The 15,292-nt window shown below is 44.1% G+C and overlaps 1 protein-coding gene across 6 annotated transcripts in view; it reads right to left on the bottom strand.

Moving 5' to 3' along the window:
- Positions 1-384: 384 nt before the first annotated feature.
- Positions 385-15,292, bottom strand: part of RNF38 (ring finger protein 38) — a 327,125-nt gene continuing 312,217 nt past the window's right edge. For 5 of the 6 annotated variants that reach the window (XM_068234238.1, XM_068234240.1, XM_068234242.1 and 2 more), the window contains 4 exons: positions 14,617-14,707; positions 14,393-14,514; positions 3,877-3,976; positions 385-532 (listed from right to left, as the gene is read on the bottom strand). In XM_068234238.1, coding sequence (XP_068090339.1) covers positions 470-532; positions 3,877-3,976; positions 14,393-14,514; positions 14,617-14,707 — 376 coding nt within the window. In that variant the 3' untranslated portion in view covers positions 385-469. The remainder of the gene's footprint in view (positions 533-3,876; positions 3,977-14,392; positions 14,515-14,616; positions 14,708-15,292) is intronic. The other variant, XM_068234239.1, reaches the window with a different exon arrangement.

The following is a 15,292-nucleotide window of genomic DNA, read 5'->3' as shown; positions in this document are numbered from 1 at the left end:
ACACATACATTCCACTCACGTGCTCTCACAGTATCTGAAGGCTCTATAATAAGGTAGATTTCTAAACTGTTTGGAACTACCACTGAATCTTGTTTTTCTTTGTTTAAATATAAAAGCACATGCTAAAAGATCACATCCACGGTAATCTTGCAGCAAAAAAACACTCGGAATGATCACACGAAACCCAGGGAATGTTAGTGCACAAACAAAATAAGCTAAGGAATATAAAAAATTATAATCTTTGGAGTCCCAATCACACGGTTAGTATAACAATCCCATAGTTGTGAAGACTAATTAGAAGCTTTATAATTGATTAAATCACACAGTGCAAAAAAGAGGTCCATTGACCCTTTTGTGTAAAGAACAGGCTGGAAGCCACACGGGTTAAGTTCAATGGATAGTTTTTTTTTTAATTTCTTTTGTCCTTGTGACTAGGAACACCCAAGCTGGAATTGTGCTCTGATGTTGGTCATTCTGAATCACGGTGTACTTCTGAGGCATCGGCTCGACAAATTGGGCAGGTACGGTTTGCCTAGAAAAGAAAGCAGAAAGTTGGCTTAAGAATTGCAGATTGCTATGCAGATAAAAAAAGCTAATTCAATATTGGAGCTAAAGCTAAAAATAGTACAGGCTTTTACCTTCATGTTTACAATTGTGTGCTAAAGACTTTCAGGTGTTATAGCCCACTAGCTCCCTCTACCTTCACTAACATGTAAAAGTGTCTGGGAATCTGTGCTGCTGAGGTAGGAGGAGATGTGGACTGTAAAGCCTCATACACACCAAGGTATTTCTGTCACCTGGCAGGGATCGGTACTCTATTCCACTCCACTCAATTCATTGTAAGCAATATCAGTTGCCAGGCTGTCTTGCTGACCCTCTGCCTCTAACACATACATGTCAAGCTCCAGCCCGCAGTCCAAATCTGACCTGCAGAGCCATCAAATTGGGCCCCCAAATAGTTTCCCAATTTGCATTATGTCTGGCGTCCTTAGACCACAGAGGAAGCTATAATGCTGGTGAAATTCTAGGTCATCAGGGAAGCTATATTGTGGAGGGAAAGGGGAAGCACTAGACACCAGGAAACTGTACAGGGGAGGAAGGGAGCCATTAGACAGCAGGGAACTGTATAGGCGAGGGATGAGGCAGACACCAGGGAGCTATATAGGGGAGGGAGGGGGCCATTAGACAGCAGGGAACTGTATGGGAGAGGGGAGGGGGAGCTATTATACACCAGATAACTTGATAAGGGAGGTGGCAACTAGGTCCCAGTGTTCAATTTTGGCCCACTTTGTATTTGATACCCTTGCTCTAAGACTTTTAGCCATACACCCTGAACAAGCATGGAGATCACATCTTTCTGACACAATTAGTGGCTTGCTGGTTTCTGGTGTGTGTACCCAAATTAATCAGCAGGATTGTCAGGCAACTGGTATTCTTTAAAGGGAACCTTAAAGTGGTATTGTCACCATAAAAAAAAAATCACATTTCAACAGCAACTGGGCTGAGTGTATTAAGTGATAAAAATGCTAATCCTGCATTCAAAACTTGCAAAACTTTTTCTGCTGTTATGGTTTGTAGTTACCACATACTTTAGGAGCACTGGCGAAACAGTGCCAAAGAGTTGAATGCTGGGAGGAATAATATATTCCTCTTCCATTTATTTCCCTGCCTTCTGCTTATCAGAAACACCCTCTGATTACTTGTGTTTTACAACCAAGGCTGAGGTGACTCAGCGATTGGAGGATAAGACAGTGCAGTTGTTAGTATACACCTCAGTGGGAGTGTCTGAAGAGTCTGGGAGGAGGGCAGCTAATTAATACACAATGAGCAAGAGAAGGGAGGGGGGAAAACAAGAGTCAGGGAGGATATGATGTCAGCATTAGCTTGGCAAGATGGCCACTGCCTAGAATAGGATTTTCTGCTTTTCCTTTATAAAATTCACAGGAATCATTACGTGGATAGCACAATACATCTGTTATGCAAGTAGAAGTAGTATTTATCTACTTATGTGTTTTTATTTCTAGGTTAGCATGGGTGTATGGATGTTTCCTTTTAAACAATACCAGTTGCTTGTCAGTCCTGCTGATCTCTTTGGCTGCAGTAGTGGCTGAATCACACACCTGAAACAAGCATGCAGCTAATCCAGTCTGATCTCAGTCAGAGCACCTGATCTGCATGCTTGTTTAGGGGCTGTGGCTAAAAGTATTAGACACAGGATCAGCAGGAGAATCAGGCAACTGGTATTATTTTAAAAGGAAAAAGCCATATCCTCAGGTAAGGTTCCCTTTAAGAGGAAACAAATATGGCAGCATCCATATACCTCTTGCTTCAGGTTCCCTTTAAATCAGAAGATCAATTATGCAGCACCAGATGACAGGAAGATCTTATAATCTTCCAATGGCATCTTTTAGGGCTAGTCAATGAGGTACAAATAAGCTCTGAGTTGATACAGGAATAAAACAAAAAGAAGAACTGGCTGTGGCGAGTGCACTACATGCATATGCCATAAACCACATACAATAGGTGGTGCACATCCGGAATTATTGTATAAAGTCCATTCAGTAATGCAGAGAGAGGAAAGCAATTCCAGGAGCAGCTCATCTAATATAAAAAAAAACAACTTTTAATTATCTTCATTTAAAAAATGACAGTGGCGGCATAGCAATGGCATAAAAAAATTTGCATGTGAAAAGAAAACCAGTGGTACTTATCCAATCACTGCAGCAACATGGAGGTGCGGAGGTGTAGTCGACGGCCATTTCGCCCCCAAATTAGGGCTTTCTTGAGACCGAACCGGTCTCGAGAAAGCCCTAATTTGGGGGCGAAACGGCTGCTGACTACACCTCCGCACCTCCATGCTGCTGCAGTGATTGGATAAGTACCACTGGTTTTCTTTTCACATGCAAAAAATTTTTATGCCATTGCTATGCCGCCACTGTCATTTTTTAAATGAAGATAATTAAAAGTTGTTTTTTTTATATTAGATGAGCTGCTCCTGGAATTGCTTTCCTCTCTCTGCATTATGATACAGGAATAAGCAGATATAGTATAAAAATGTAAGCAGATTAAAAAAAGGCTAAGTTACGGTACGTTTCCAGCAAAAGCCGCGGCTGTTTTCAATTTGGTCGAGCCTCCTGTTTTGCGCGGCATAGGGATTTGGCTGCAGGCATCTGCAGCATGCCGCCCAGATTTGTATGACAATGCGATCAAGAAAGCACTCCATTGGACAGGTGGCTTTCCCCTCTCACATGTAGGAAAATCTGTTTATAGAGGAAACCGGCCCTTACACCTTGGAACGGGCCCAGTGGACCAACTTGGCTGAGCACCGCTCTGTTGTCCCTACGCCTCCCTGCATAGCAACAGAACGAATTATCAGCTGCACAGCTTACTCCGCGTCTGTGCTGGCCAGCCCAGCAATGTTGCCTGAGGGGATCGGGTCCCAATCCTCGGAGGGCAACCTCAGTCAAAGGTGTGTATGCACCTTTAGATTGCTCCATTATTTACAGTCATGCAGAAAAGTGTCACTTTTTCTTTTTGGGGGGGGGGGGGGGGGAGTAAATACCATTACAAAAAAAAAAAAAAAAGCATTAGGTTAGTGAACAAGAAACCCACTATCCTGAAGGAACACAAAATATGATGGCAATTTAGAGAAGCATGTTACATCTAGTGCATGCATGATAACCTATAACAATCATGAAGGTAAAGTTATTGCAAGAAGAGGCCTTTTTCCATGTTGAGGCATGTAACCTTTGACAGGCCTTGCAAAAATTGCTGTATTTCATACTACAAATAGTGAACAAATAAGATGAATAGTATAATTTTGATTTAACTAAAACCCCACAAATTTCACTTCCATTTATGAATATAAAAGCTCACCTTTAGCCACTTATCGACACACTTGGCATGAAATTCATGATTACACGGTAAGACTCTTAGAAGCTGTCTTGACTCGAAATCACACATACATACTACACACCTAAAGAGAAGAATTCAACATTAGGATAACAGTTCAAGAGGCTCAATCAATTTACAGCCCATTTACTCTCAAATATTTAAGAATGGGTTTCCTTAATCCAGGTGTTTTAAGATTTGTACACTTGTCTGATTTGTACGAGCTACGGGTCCGTCAGACCCCACCCGCGGGTGGTCATTCCACCGAGCGGATCAGTCAAAACCAGCCTTAGCCTGACGACAGACTGTACACACCGGCAAATTGTCATCAGAACGACCGCCCCCACGGGCGGGTCTGACGACCTGTAGTTTGTAAAAACCAGATGAGTGTATGTAGCTTTAGTCAAAATACCCCCTCTGGTCCAAAAGATTAACCACGCCATCAGAGCTTCAAGAGGTAAAAAGTGTTATATAACAAAAAAAAAAAAGTTGCCGAAAAGTTTAACCACTTGAGGACCGTGGGCTTTCTACCCCTTAAGGACCGGCCACTTTTTTTCCATTCAGACCACTGCAGCTTTCACGGTTTATTGCTCGCTCATACAACCTACCACCTAAATGAATTTTGGCTCCTTTTCTTGTCACTAATAAAGCTTTCTTTTGGTGCTATTTGATTGCTCCTGCGATTTTTACTTTTTATTATATTCATCAAAAAAGACATGAATTTTGGCAAAAAAATGATTTTTTTAACTTTCTGTGCTGACATTTTTCAAATAAAGTAAAATTTCTGTATACATGCAGTGCGAAAAATGTGGACAAACATGTTTTTGATAAAAAAAAAAACCCATTCAGTGTATATTTATTGGTTTGGGTAAAAGTTATAGCGTTTACAAACTATGGTGCAAAAAGTGAATTTTCCCATTTTCAAGCATCTCTGACTTTTCTGACCCCCTGTCATGTTTCATGAGGGGCTAGAATTCCAGGATAGTATAAATACCCCCCAAATGACCCCATTTTGGAAAGAAGACATCCCAAAGTATTCACTGAGAGGCATAGTGAGTTCATAGAAGATATTTTTTGTCACAAGTAAGCGGAAAATGACACTTTGTGAGAAAAAAAAAAAAAAAAAAAGTTTCCATTTCTTATAACTTGCGACAAAAAAAAAATGAAATCTGCCACGGACTCACCATGCCCCTCTCTGAATACCTTGAAGGGTCTACTTTCCAAAATGGGGTCATTTGTGGGGTGTGTTTACTGTCCTGACATTTTGGTGGGTGCTAAATTGTAAGCACCCCTGTAAAGCCTAAAGGTGCTCATTGGACTTTGGACCCCTTAGCGCAGTTAGGCTGCAAAAAAGTGCCACACATGTGGTATTGCCGTACTCAGGAGAAGTAGTATAATGTGTTTTGGGGTGTATTTTTACACATACCCATGCTGGGTGGGAGAAATATCTCTGTAAATGACAATTTGTTAATTTTTATAACACACAATTGTCCATTTACAGAGATCTTTCTCCCACTCAGCATGGGTATGTGTAAAAATACACCACAAAACACATTATACTACTTCTCCTGAGTACGGCGATACCACATGTGTGGCACTTTTTTGCACCCTAACTGCGCTAAAGGGCCCAAAGTCCAATGAGTACCTTTAGGATTTCACAGGTCATTTTGCGACATTTCGTTTCAAGACTACTCCTCACGGTTTAGGGTCCCTAAAATGCCAGGGCAGTATAGGAACCCCACAAATGACCCCATTTTAGAAAGAAGACACCCCAAGGTATTCCGTTAGGAGTATGGCGAGTTCATAGAAGATTTTATTTTTTGTCAAAAGTTAGCGGAAAAAGACACTTTGTGAAAAAACACAATTAAAATCAATTTCCGCTAACTTGTGACAAAAAATAAAATCTTCTATGAACTCGCCATACTACTAACGGAATACCTTGGGGTGTCTTCTTTCTAAAATGGGGTCATTTGTGGGGTTCCTATACTGCCCTGGCATTTTAGGGGCCCTAAACCGTGAGGAGTAGTCTTGAAACGAAATTTCTCAAAATGACCTGTGAAATCCTAAAGGTACTCATTGGACTTTGGGCCCTTTAGCGCAGTTAGGGTGCAAAAAAGTGTCACACATGTGGTATCGCCATACTCGGGAGAAGTAGTACAATGTGTTTTGGGGTGTATTTTTACACATACCCATGCTGGGTGGGAGAAATACCTCTGTAAATGGACAATTGTGTGTAAAAAAATCTAAAGATTGTCATTTACAGAGGTATTTCTCCCACCCAGCATGGGTATGTGTAAAAATACACCCCAAAACACATTATACTACTTCTCCCGAGTACGGCGATACCACATGTGTGGCACTTTTGTGCACCCTAACTGCACTAAGGGGCTCAAAGTCCAATGAGTAACTTTAGGATTTCACAGGTCATTTTTGTTTCAAGACTACTCCTCGCGGTTTAGGGCCCCTAAAATGCCAGGGCAGTATAGGAACCCCACTAATGACCCCATTTTAGAAAGAAGACACCCCAAGGTATTCCGTTAGGAGTATGGTGAGTTCATAGAAGTTTTTATTTTTTTGTCACAAGTTAGCGGACATTGATTTTAATAGTTTTTTTTCACAAAGTGTCATTTTCCGCTAACTTGTGACAAAAAATAAATTCTATGAACTCACCATACTCCGTACGGAATACCTTTGGGTGTCTTCTTTCTAGAATGGGGTCATTTGTGGGGTTCCTATACTGCCCTGGCATTTTAGGGGCCCTAAACCGTGAGGAGTAGTCTTGAAACCAAATGTCACAAAATGACCTGTGAAATCCTAAAGGTACTCATTGGACTTTGGGCCCATTAGCGTACTTAGGGTGTAAAAAAGTGCCACACATGTGGTACCGCCGTACTCAGGAGAAGTAGTATAATGCGTTTTGGGGTGTATTTTTACACATACCCATGCTAAGTGGGAGAAATAGCTCTGTAAATGACAATTGTTTTATTTTTTTTACACACAATTGTCCATTTACTTAGAAATTTCTCCCACCCAGCATGGGTATGTGTAAAAATACACCCCAAAACACATTATACTACTTTTCCTGAGTACGGCGGTACCACATGTGTGACACTTTTTTGCAGCCTAGGTGCGCTAAGGGGCCCAACGTCCTATTCACAGATCATTTTGAAGCATTTGTTTTCTAGACTACTCCTCGCGGTTTAGGGGCCCTAAAATGCCAGGGCAGTATAGGAACCCCACAAGTGACCCCATTTTAGAAAGAAGACACCCCAAGGTATTCTGTTAGGTGTATGGCGAGTTCATAGAAGATTTTATTTTTTGTCACAAGTTAGTGAAAAATGACACTTTGTGAAAAAAAACCAATAAAAATTAATTTCCGCTAACTTTTGACAAAAAATAAAATCTTCTATGAACTCGTCATACACCTAACAAAATAACTTGGGGTGTCTTTTTTTCTAAAATGGGGTCACTTGTGGGGTTCCTATACCGCCCTGGCATTTTACAGGCCCAAAACCGTGAGTAGTCTGGAAACCAAATGTCTCAAAATGACTGTTCAGGGGTATAAGCATCTGCAAATTTTGATGACAGGTGGTCTATGAGGGGGCGAATTTTGTGGAACCGGTCATAAGCAGGGTGGCCTTTTAGATGACAGGTTGTATTGGGCCTGATCTGATGGATAGGAGTGCTAGGGGGGTGACAGGAGGTGATTGATGGGTGTCTCAGGGGGTGGTTAGAGGGGAAAATAGATGCAATCAATGCACTGGGGAGGTGATCGGAAGGGGGTCTGAGGGTTTGGCCGAGTGATCAGGAGCCCACACGGGGCAAATTGGGGCCTGATCTGATGGGTAGGTGTGCTAGGGGGTGACAGGAGGTGATTGATGGGTGTCTCAAGGTGTGATTAGAGGGGGGAATAGATGCAAGCAATGCACTGGCGAGGTGATCAGGGCTGGGGTCTGAGGGCATTCTGAGGGTGTGGGCGGGTGATTGAGTGCCCTAGGGGCAGATAGGGGTCTAATCTGATAGGTAGCAGTGACAGGGGGTGATTGATGGGTAATTAGTGGGTGTTTAGGGTAGAGAATAGATGGAAACACTGCGCTTGGGTGGTGATCTGATGTCGGATCTGCGGGCGATCTATTGGTGTGGGTGGGTGATCAGTTTGCCCGCAAGGGGCAGGTTAGGGGCTGATTGATGGGTGGCAGTGACAGCGGGTGATTGATGGGTGGCAGTGACAGGGGGTGATTGATGGGTGGCAGTGACAGGGGGTGATTGATGGGTGGTAGGTGATTGGCAGGTGATTGACAGGTGATCAGTGGGTTATTACAGGGAAGGACAGATGTAAATATTGCACTGGCGAATTGATAAGGGGGGGTCTGAGGGCAATCTGAGCGTGTAGGCGGGTGATTGGGTGCCCGCAAGGGGCAGATTAGGGTCTGATCTGATGGGTAACAGTGACAGGTGGTGATAGGGGGTGATTGATGGGTAATTAGTGGGTGTTTAGAGGAGAGAATAGATGTAAACGCTGCGCTTGGGTGGTGATCTGATGTCGGATCTGCGGGCGATCTATTTGTGTGGGTGGGTGATCAGATTGCCCGCAAGGGGCAGGTTAGGGGCTGATTGTTGGGTGGCAGTGACAGGGGGTGATTGATGGGTGATAGGTGATTGGCAGGTGATCAGTGGGTTATTACAGGGAAGGACAGATGTAATTAATGCACTGGCGAATTGATAAGGGGGGGGGTCTGAGGGCAATCTGAGCGTGTGGGCGGGTGATTGGGTGCGCACAAGGGGCAGATTAGGGTCTGATCTGATAGGTAACAGTGACAGGTGGTGATAGGGGGCGATTGATGGGTGATTGATGGGTAATTAGTGGGTGTTTAGAGAAGATAACAGATGTAAACGATACATTTGGGAGGTAATCTGACGGCGGGTTTGCGGGCGATCTAATGGTGTGGGTGGGTGATCAGATTGCCCGCAAGGGGCAGGTTAGGGGCTGATTGATGGGTGGCAGTGACAGGGGGTGATTGATGGGTGATAGGTGATTGGCAGGTGATTGGCAGGTGATCAGTGGGTTATTACAGGGAAGAACAGATGTAATTAATGCACTGGTGAATTGATAAGGGGGGTCAGAGGGCAATCTGAGCGTGTGGGCGGGTGATTGGGTGCCCGCAAGGGGCAGATTAGGGTCTGATCTGATAGGTAAAAGTGACAGGTGGTGATAGGGGGTGATTGATGGGTGATTGATGGGTAATTAGTGGGTGTTTAGAGGAGAGAATAGATGTAAACAATGGATTTGGGAGGTGATCTGATGTCGGATCTGCGGGCGATCTATTGGTGTGGGGGGGTGATCAGATTGCCCGCAAGGGGCAGGTTAGGGGCTGATTGATGGGTGGCAGTGACAGGGGGTGATTGATGGGTGATTGACAGGTGATCAGGGGGATAGATGCATACAGTAAACAGGGGGGGGTGGTCTGGGGAGAATCTGAGGGGTGGGGGGTGATCAGGAGGGGGCAGGGAGCAGGGGGGGGGGGATAAAAAAAAAAATAGCGTTGACAGAAAGTGACAGGGAGTGATTGATGGGTGATTAGGGGGGTGATTGGGTGCAAACAGGGGTCTGGGGGGTGGGCAGGGGGGGGTCTGATGGGTGCTGTGGGCGATCTGGGGCAGGGGGGGGGGTAAAAAAATCAGTGTGCTTGGTGCAGACTAGGGTGGCTGCAGCCTGCCCTGGTGGTCCCTCGGACACTGGGAAAACCAGGGCAAGAGGCAGCCTGTATAATACACTTTGTAAACATTACAAAGTGTATTATACACTTTGTATGCGGCGATCGTCGGGTTAACATCCCGCCGGCGCTTCCGTATGGCCGGCGGGATGTTGCGGCGGGTGAGCGGCGCCAGGCGGAGGCGGAGGATCGCGTCACGGATGACGCGATCGCTCCGCCCATGCCCCTACAAGGACCGCCGCCATTTGTCAATACGGAGGTCCTTGCGGGGTGCACTTCCCGGCCGCCAATTGTACATACGGCGGTCGGGAAGTGGTTAATAGACTCATTTAACTGCTGTCTCAATGCAACATGTACAAATTTCTGAAGCACTCTAGACACTTTCCGTGCAACTCTGAAGAGATCTGGAGAAGCTACACTGCTACTAATATGAGGACCAAATATGATGAACTTAAAAAGCAAAAGGGGATATATTAGGCAGTGTAAGTCTACAATTATGCAAGTATTCAAACATTTTATCATGCTCTTTTAATTTAGTAGCTGTAACAGGAGCAGCCCAGTGCCCAGTGCATAAGCTAAGTGTGGCACTTTTCTACATCTGAAAGGCCAGTACTAGTAACATGTCTGTACAACATCAATCATTTTTATAGAACATCAACGGTTGTTATTTGATCATTAATTGCAGTAGATAAGGCTAGGAGTTTTTCTGCTGCATTTAATGACTCAGGATGTGTAAAAATGCACAAGTTTCCCACGGTGATCAAGATTCAATCCCTCGGGCGACAGTTCATAGCTAAGTGCTGTACAGAGTGCTTCAGGCAAGCAACATGTACTGCAACTATAGAGCAGGATGGAGGGATAATGCATGGCGCAATGTTCTCCATCTCGCTGTGATGCATTGAGGAACACCATATGCACAGTATATTCTGGGTAGAGGCAGCCCACTACATCCGCCTTAGCTGTGAACAGTCTAACATGTGTACAAGATTTAAGAGAATAAATGATTTTCATCAGTGTAGTGATCGATTACTGAACTTGATTGTTATAAAATACCAATGAATCTGAATCTGAGGTTTCCCAAAATCCAAAAATTCACCACTGATGTACATGTCTTCACTAGAAGATTAGCCTCAGATTGCTGGCTGCAAAATATACAGTGTATATATATATCCAACACAGGAGTACAAGAAAAACCAGATCATGCAGCACAGTATGAGTACCAGGTAATGCTTAGTCACTGGATGGAGCACGGAGACTGGGCAAGTTAGGTTCACTCAAATGCATAGCATGGGTTCACAGTAATGGTGGTGCATGATCAGGTAGGATGCAAAGGAGGAGAACCCTGCCCAAAGGCTTACAATCTAGAGGGAGAGTTAGGGACACGAAAGGTAGGGGACCAGAGTTCAGCTGTGGGTTTAGAGCACTTGTGAGGGGTAGTAGGCCAGAGTGAAAAGGTGAGTTTTGAAGGCCTTCTTGAAGATGTTGAAGGAGGGGGCTGCCCTAATGGGTGGAGGTAGGGAGTTCCATAGTGTTGGAGCCGCTCTTGAGAAGTCCTGGAGGCGTGCATGGGACTGGGTGATGCGGGGGGTGGGGGGGGATTGCTCAGGTGAAGATCATTGGAAGAACGGAGTGAGCGGCTAGGTGTGTACCTCTGAGTAAGATCGGAAATGTAGGTTGGACAGGTTTTGTGGACAGATTTGTAGACACAATATCTTGAATCTGATTCTGGACTGGATAGGAAGCCAGTGCAGGGATTCAAGGAGGGGAGCCGCTGTGGTGGAGCGATGGGAAGCGTGGATAATTCTGGCTGCCGCATTCATGATGGACTGCAGTGGGGCTGTTCGGGTCATAGGGAGACCAGACAGAAGAGCATTGCAGTAGTCGAGGCGGGAAATTATGAGGGCATGGTTGAGGAGTTTGGTGGTGGCAGAGGTCAGGAAAGGGCGAATCTTACAGATGTTATGAAGGTTGAAGTTGCAGGACTTTGTGAGGTTTTGGATATGGGGAGTGAAGGAGAGTGCGGAGTTCAGGGTGACACCCAGACAGCGGGCTTGAGAGGTAGGGCGAATGGTAGTGTGGTTAACAGTGACATACACATCTGGGAGGTTCATGGATGGCCGGGGTGGGAAGATCATAAATTCCGTTTTGTCTAAATTTAGTTTCAGGAACCTAGCGGACATCCAGGAGGAGATGGCTGATAGGCAGGAGGAGACCTTGTCCATGGTAGTGGTGAATATGTCAGGGGTGTGGAGGTAGATCTGGGTGTCATCTGCATAAGGATGATAGTTAAAACCCATGGAGGAGATAACCTTGACAATGGAGGATGTGTATAGGGAGAACAGTAGGGGGCCAAGGACCGAGCCTTGGGGGACTCCCACCGAGAGGTGGTTGGGGGTGGGATAAGGACTCATTGAAGGAGGTTGTGAAGGAGCGGTTGGAGAGGTAGGATGAAAACCAGGTCAGTGCGAAATCGTGAATGCCCATGGAGTTGAGGGACCGGAGGAGTAGGGGATGATCTACTGTGTCAAAAGCTGCTGAAAGGTCAAGGAGGAGGAGAATGGAGTATTTACCTTCAGCTTTAGCTAAGGCAAGGTCATTGACCACTTTGGTACGAGCAGTTTCGGTTGAGGGGGCAGGCCGAAATCGCCGATTGCAGTGGGTCTATCAGTGAGTTGGCATTGAGGTACTGGGTCAGGCTTTTGTGAACCAGATGCTCAAGGAGTTTTGAGGCAAAGGGGAGGAGGGAGATAGGGCAGTAGTTGGAGGGTAGCGAGGGGTCGAGGGAGGGTTTCTTGAGCAGGGTGAGCAGGGGTAGTACAGTAGCCTGCTTGAAGTCTGAGGGGAAGGTGCCTGTGGATAGGGAGAGGTTAAGTGAGGCTAGAGTAAATCAGAAGGTACGGGGTCAATGGGGGGGGGGGGGGTGTAGTGGGGTGTATATATATATATATATATATATATATATATATATATATATATATATATATATATATATATATATATATATATATATATATATATATATATATATATATATATATATATATATATACATATACATATATACACACACACACACACACACACACACACACACACACACACACACACACACACACACACACACACACACACATATATATATATATATATATATATATATATACACACACATATACATATACATATACATATATACACACACACACACACACACAATAGGGCTTGCTTACACTAAAAGAGGCATTTCATTTCCTTCTTTGCACACATTTTCCTTAGCTCCTCCTGTACAATAACCCTGTATGCGTCAGCCCCATGTAATGTGGTACATTGTACTAAAAAGTGCCTCCGGGCACATTTTTTGAGTGGCAGACTCACATAGCTCCATTATTTTGTACTGAATGAGGCTATGCTGCTCCATACTGCACTGCAGCCATTAGTGGTGCAAAGTGGTTTAATGGTCCCTTAATGCACAGGGGATAACACTGCCAAGTCTATTACTTGCAGTGAAGTTGGGTAGTAAAGACATTTCTCAAATATACGGTGGATGTTTGGATGCAGCTATAAAATAACTGAACATACTGGCTAGAATGCCAAATGTTTCACTGCACCAGTTCTGTAATACAGTCCCAAAGTCCAGATATCACCAGCACACCGCAACTTTAAAGCACGCCTTTTATTGTGCCAGTCTCCACAATAATCCAACAATTGTTTCGGGGGCCACGCAGGGTACCCCTTTATCAAGGCATGTGGTAACCACATGCCTTGATAAAGAGGGACCCTGAGTGGTAACTACATGCCTTGATAAAGGGGGACCCTGAGTGGTAACCACATGCCTTGATAAAGGGGGACCCTGAGTGGTAACCACATGCCTTGATAAAGGGGGACCCTGCGTGGTAACCACATGCCTTGATAAAGGGGGACCCTGAGTGGTAACCACATGCCTTGATAAAGGGGGACCCTGAGTGGTAACCACATGCCTTGATAAAGGGGGACCCTGCGTGGTAACCACATGCCTTGATAAAGGGGGACCCTGCGTGGTAACCACATGCCTTGATAAAGGGGGACCCTGCGTGGCCCCCGAAACAATTGTTGGATTATTGTGGAGACTGGCACAATAAAAGGTGTGCTTCAAAGTTGCGGTGTGCTGGTGATATCTGGACTTTGGGACTTACTTGTTGTGGTACTGCCTATACCACTTCACCAAGCACCCCATAATTTGATGTCAGATGGTGTGCCTGCTACATAATGGACACACTGTAATATAGTCAGACTGGCATGTTGTAGCGCACAGGTTCTCAAAGGGCACTTTATTATATGTGCCCGACATGTTCATCACAAAAAAAAAAAAAAAACCCACAGAAAATAGTTGTGAGTGCATGTTTTATGCACGCGCACAATGGTTTGTGTTTTTTTTTTTCCCAGGCTTGCCTATGCATACCGATTTTTTTTGTTGTGAACACCACCACTCAGGTGCGCACACACATGCACAGTACGCACATGTGCATGCACACACACGCGGGGTCCCCAACATGGAGTAGTTGGCAACTACCATCATTCCTAGAGTGTTCTGTAATCTGCAGAAGAGAATTTTTAAGATGCAAAACTATTCTTGTTGATGTGTTATGCCTATTCCTTTCATTATGGCTGTGGCCTTATGTCAAATATATCATTATGTGCTACTCTTGTATATGTAGCGATGTGTATTTGGAGTAAACACAGTTTTAGTTGTTTGAACAAGGATGATAATTCATATAACAAAATGCAAATATTAAACCTGAAAGACTTACAAGGTCTGCTCAGACTGATGGTTGTTTGGGTTAAACCTGTACGATGGAAGTTGCTCAATATCGGCTTTTGTTAATCCCCGTGGTTTAGCTTCACCTAGCCTTTCAGCTAGATTTAGCAAAGCCTACAATCAAATAAATAAAAGTTACATGGTTAGAAAAACAAACAGGTGTGGAATAAACAATGCATAGCTTTATTGCAAAAAAGTATATTTGTGAATACATACACCAACCTCATAGTTTTCCACTTCCCCATCTTCCACGTCCAACTCAAAGCTAAAGGCTGGTCCTACAGTAGGAGGCACTGGAAGCATGGAACTAGAAGAATGTACAAAAACGCACGTTAGTAACTACGCATTACACACAACATGGATTTAAAAACATTTTTTACTGGAAAAGGTATAAAGGCAAAACACAACTAAGGCAAAAATAATCCACCAATCAAAATATAATCATTTAGAAGAGATGCAAAGGTGATGTAAATAAAGCAATCCTCCAAATTACATAGATTATGTCAATTTGAAATACCTTATTTCTAATACATATAGTCTGTAAAGACTTCTAAAAAAAAAAAAAAACAAAAAAAAAAAAAAACCTATTTTTATCTAGGTTTCATGCTCTTGGTTTCTAGAGCTTGCATCACGCTTGAAGAGCCCCCAATTCCCTTGATGCGATATATGCAGGCAGGTTTTTTTTTTTTTTTTTTTATACCAGGGCCTAACCATGTATTCGGACCTACCAATCAGAATTCAAACATTTCTTCTACATAAATCCTTACAACACTGCCACACACTAGCAGACACTGTGGAGCATACATGCTTCAGCATGCGTTAAGATTCTAGCTAACCCAAATGCAACAACATTTGTTACAGCAGGCATTTTTCTTCTGCTCCAAATGTCACC

This window comes from Hyperolius riggenbachi, chromosome 1, assembly GCF_040937935.1.
Source record: "Hyperolius riggenbachi isolate aHypRig1 chromosome 1, aHypRig1.pri, whole genome shotgun sequence".
Lineage (NCBI taxonomy): Eukaryota > Metazoa > Chordata > Amphibia > Anura > Hyperoliidae > Hyperolius > Hyperolius riggenbachi.
The sequence above is the reverse complement of the archived record's forward strand: the minus strand, read 5'-3'. Positions and strand labels throughout refer to the sequence as shown.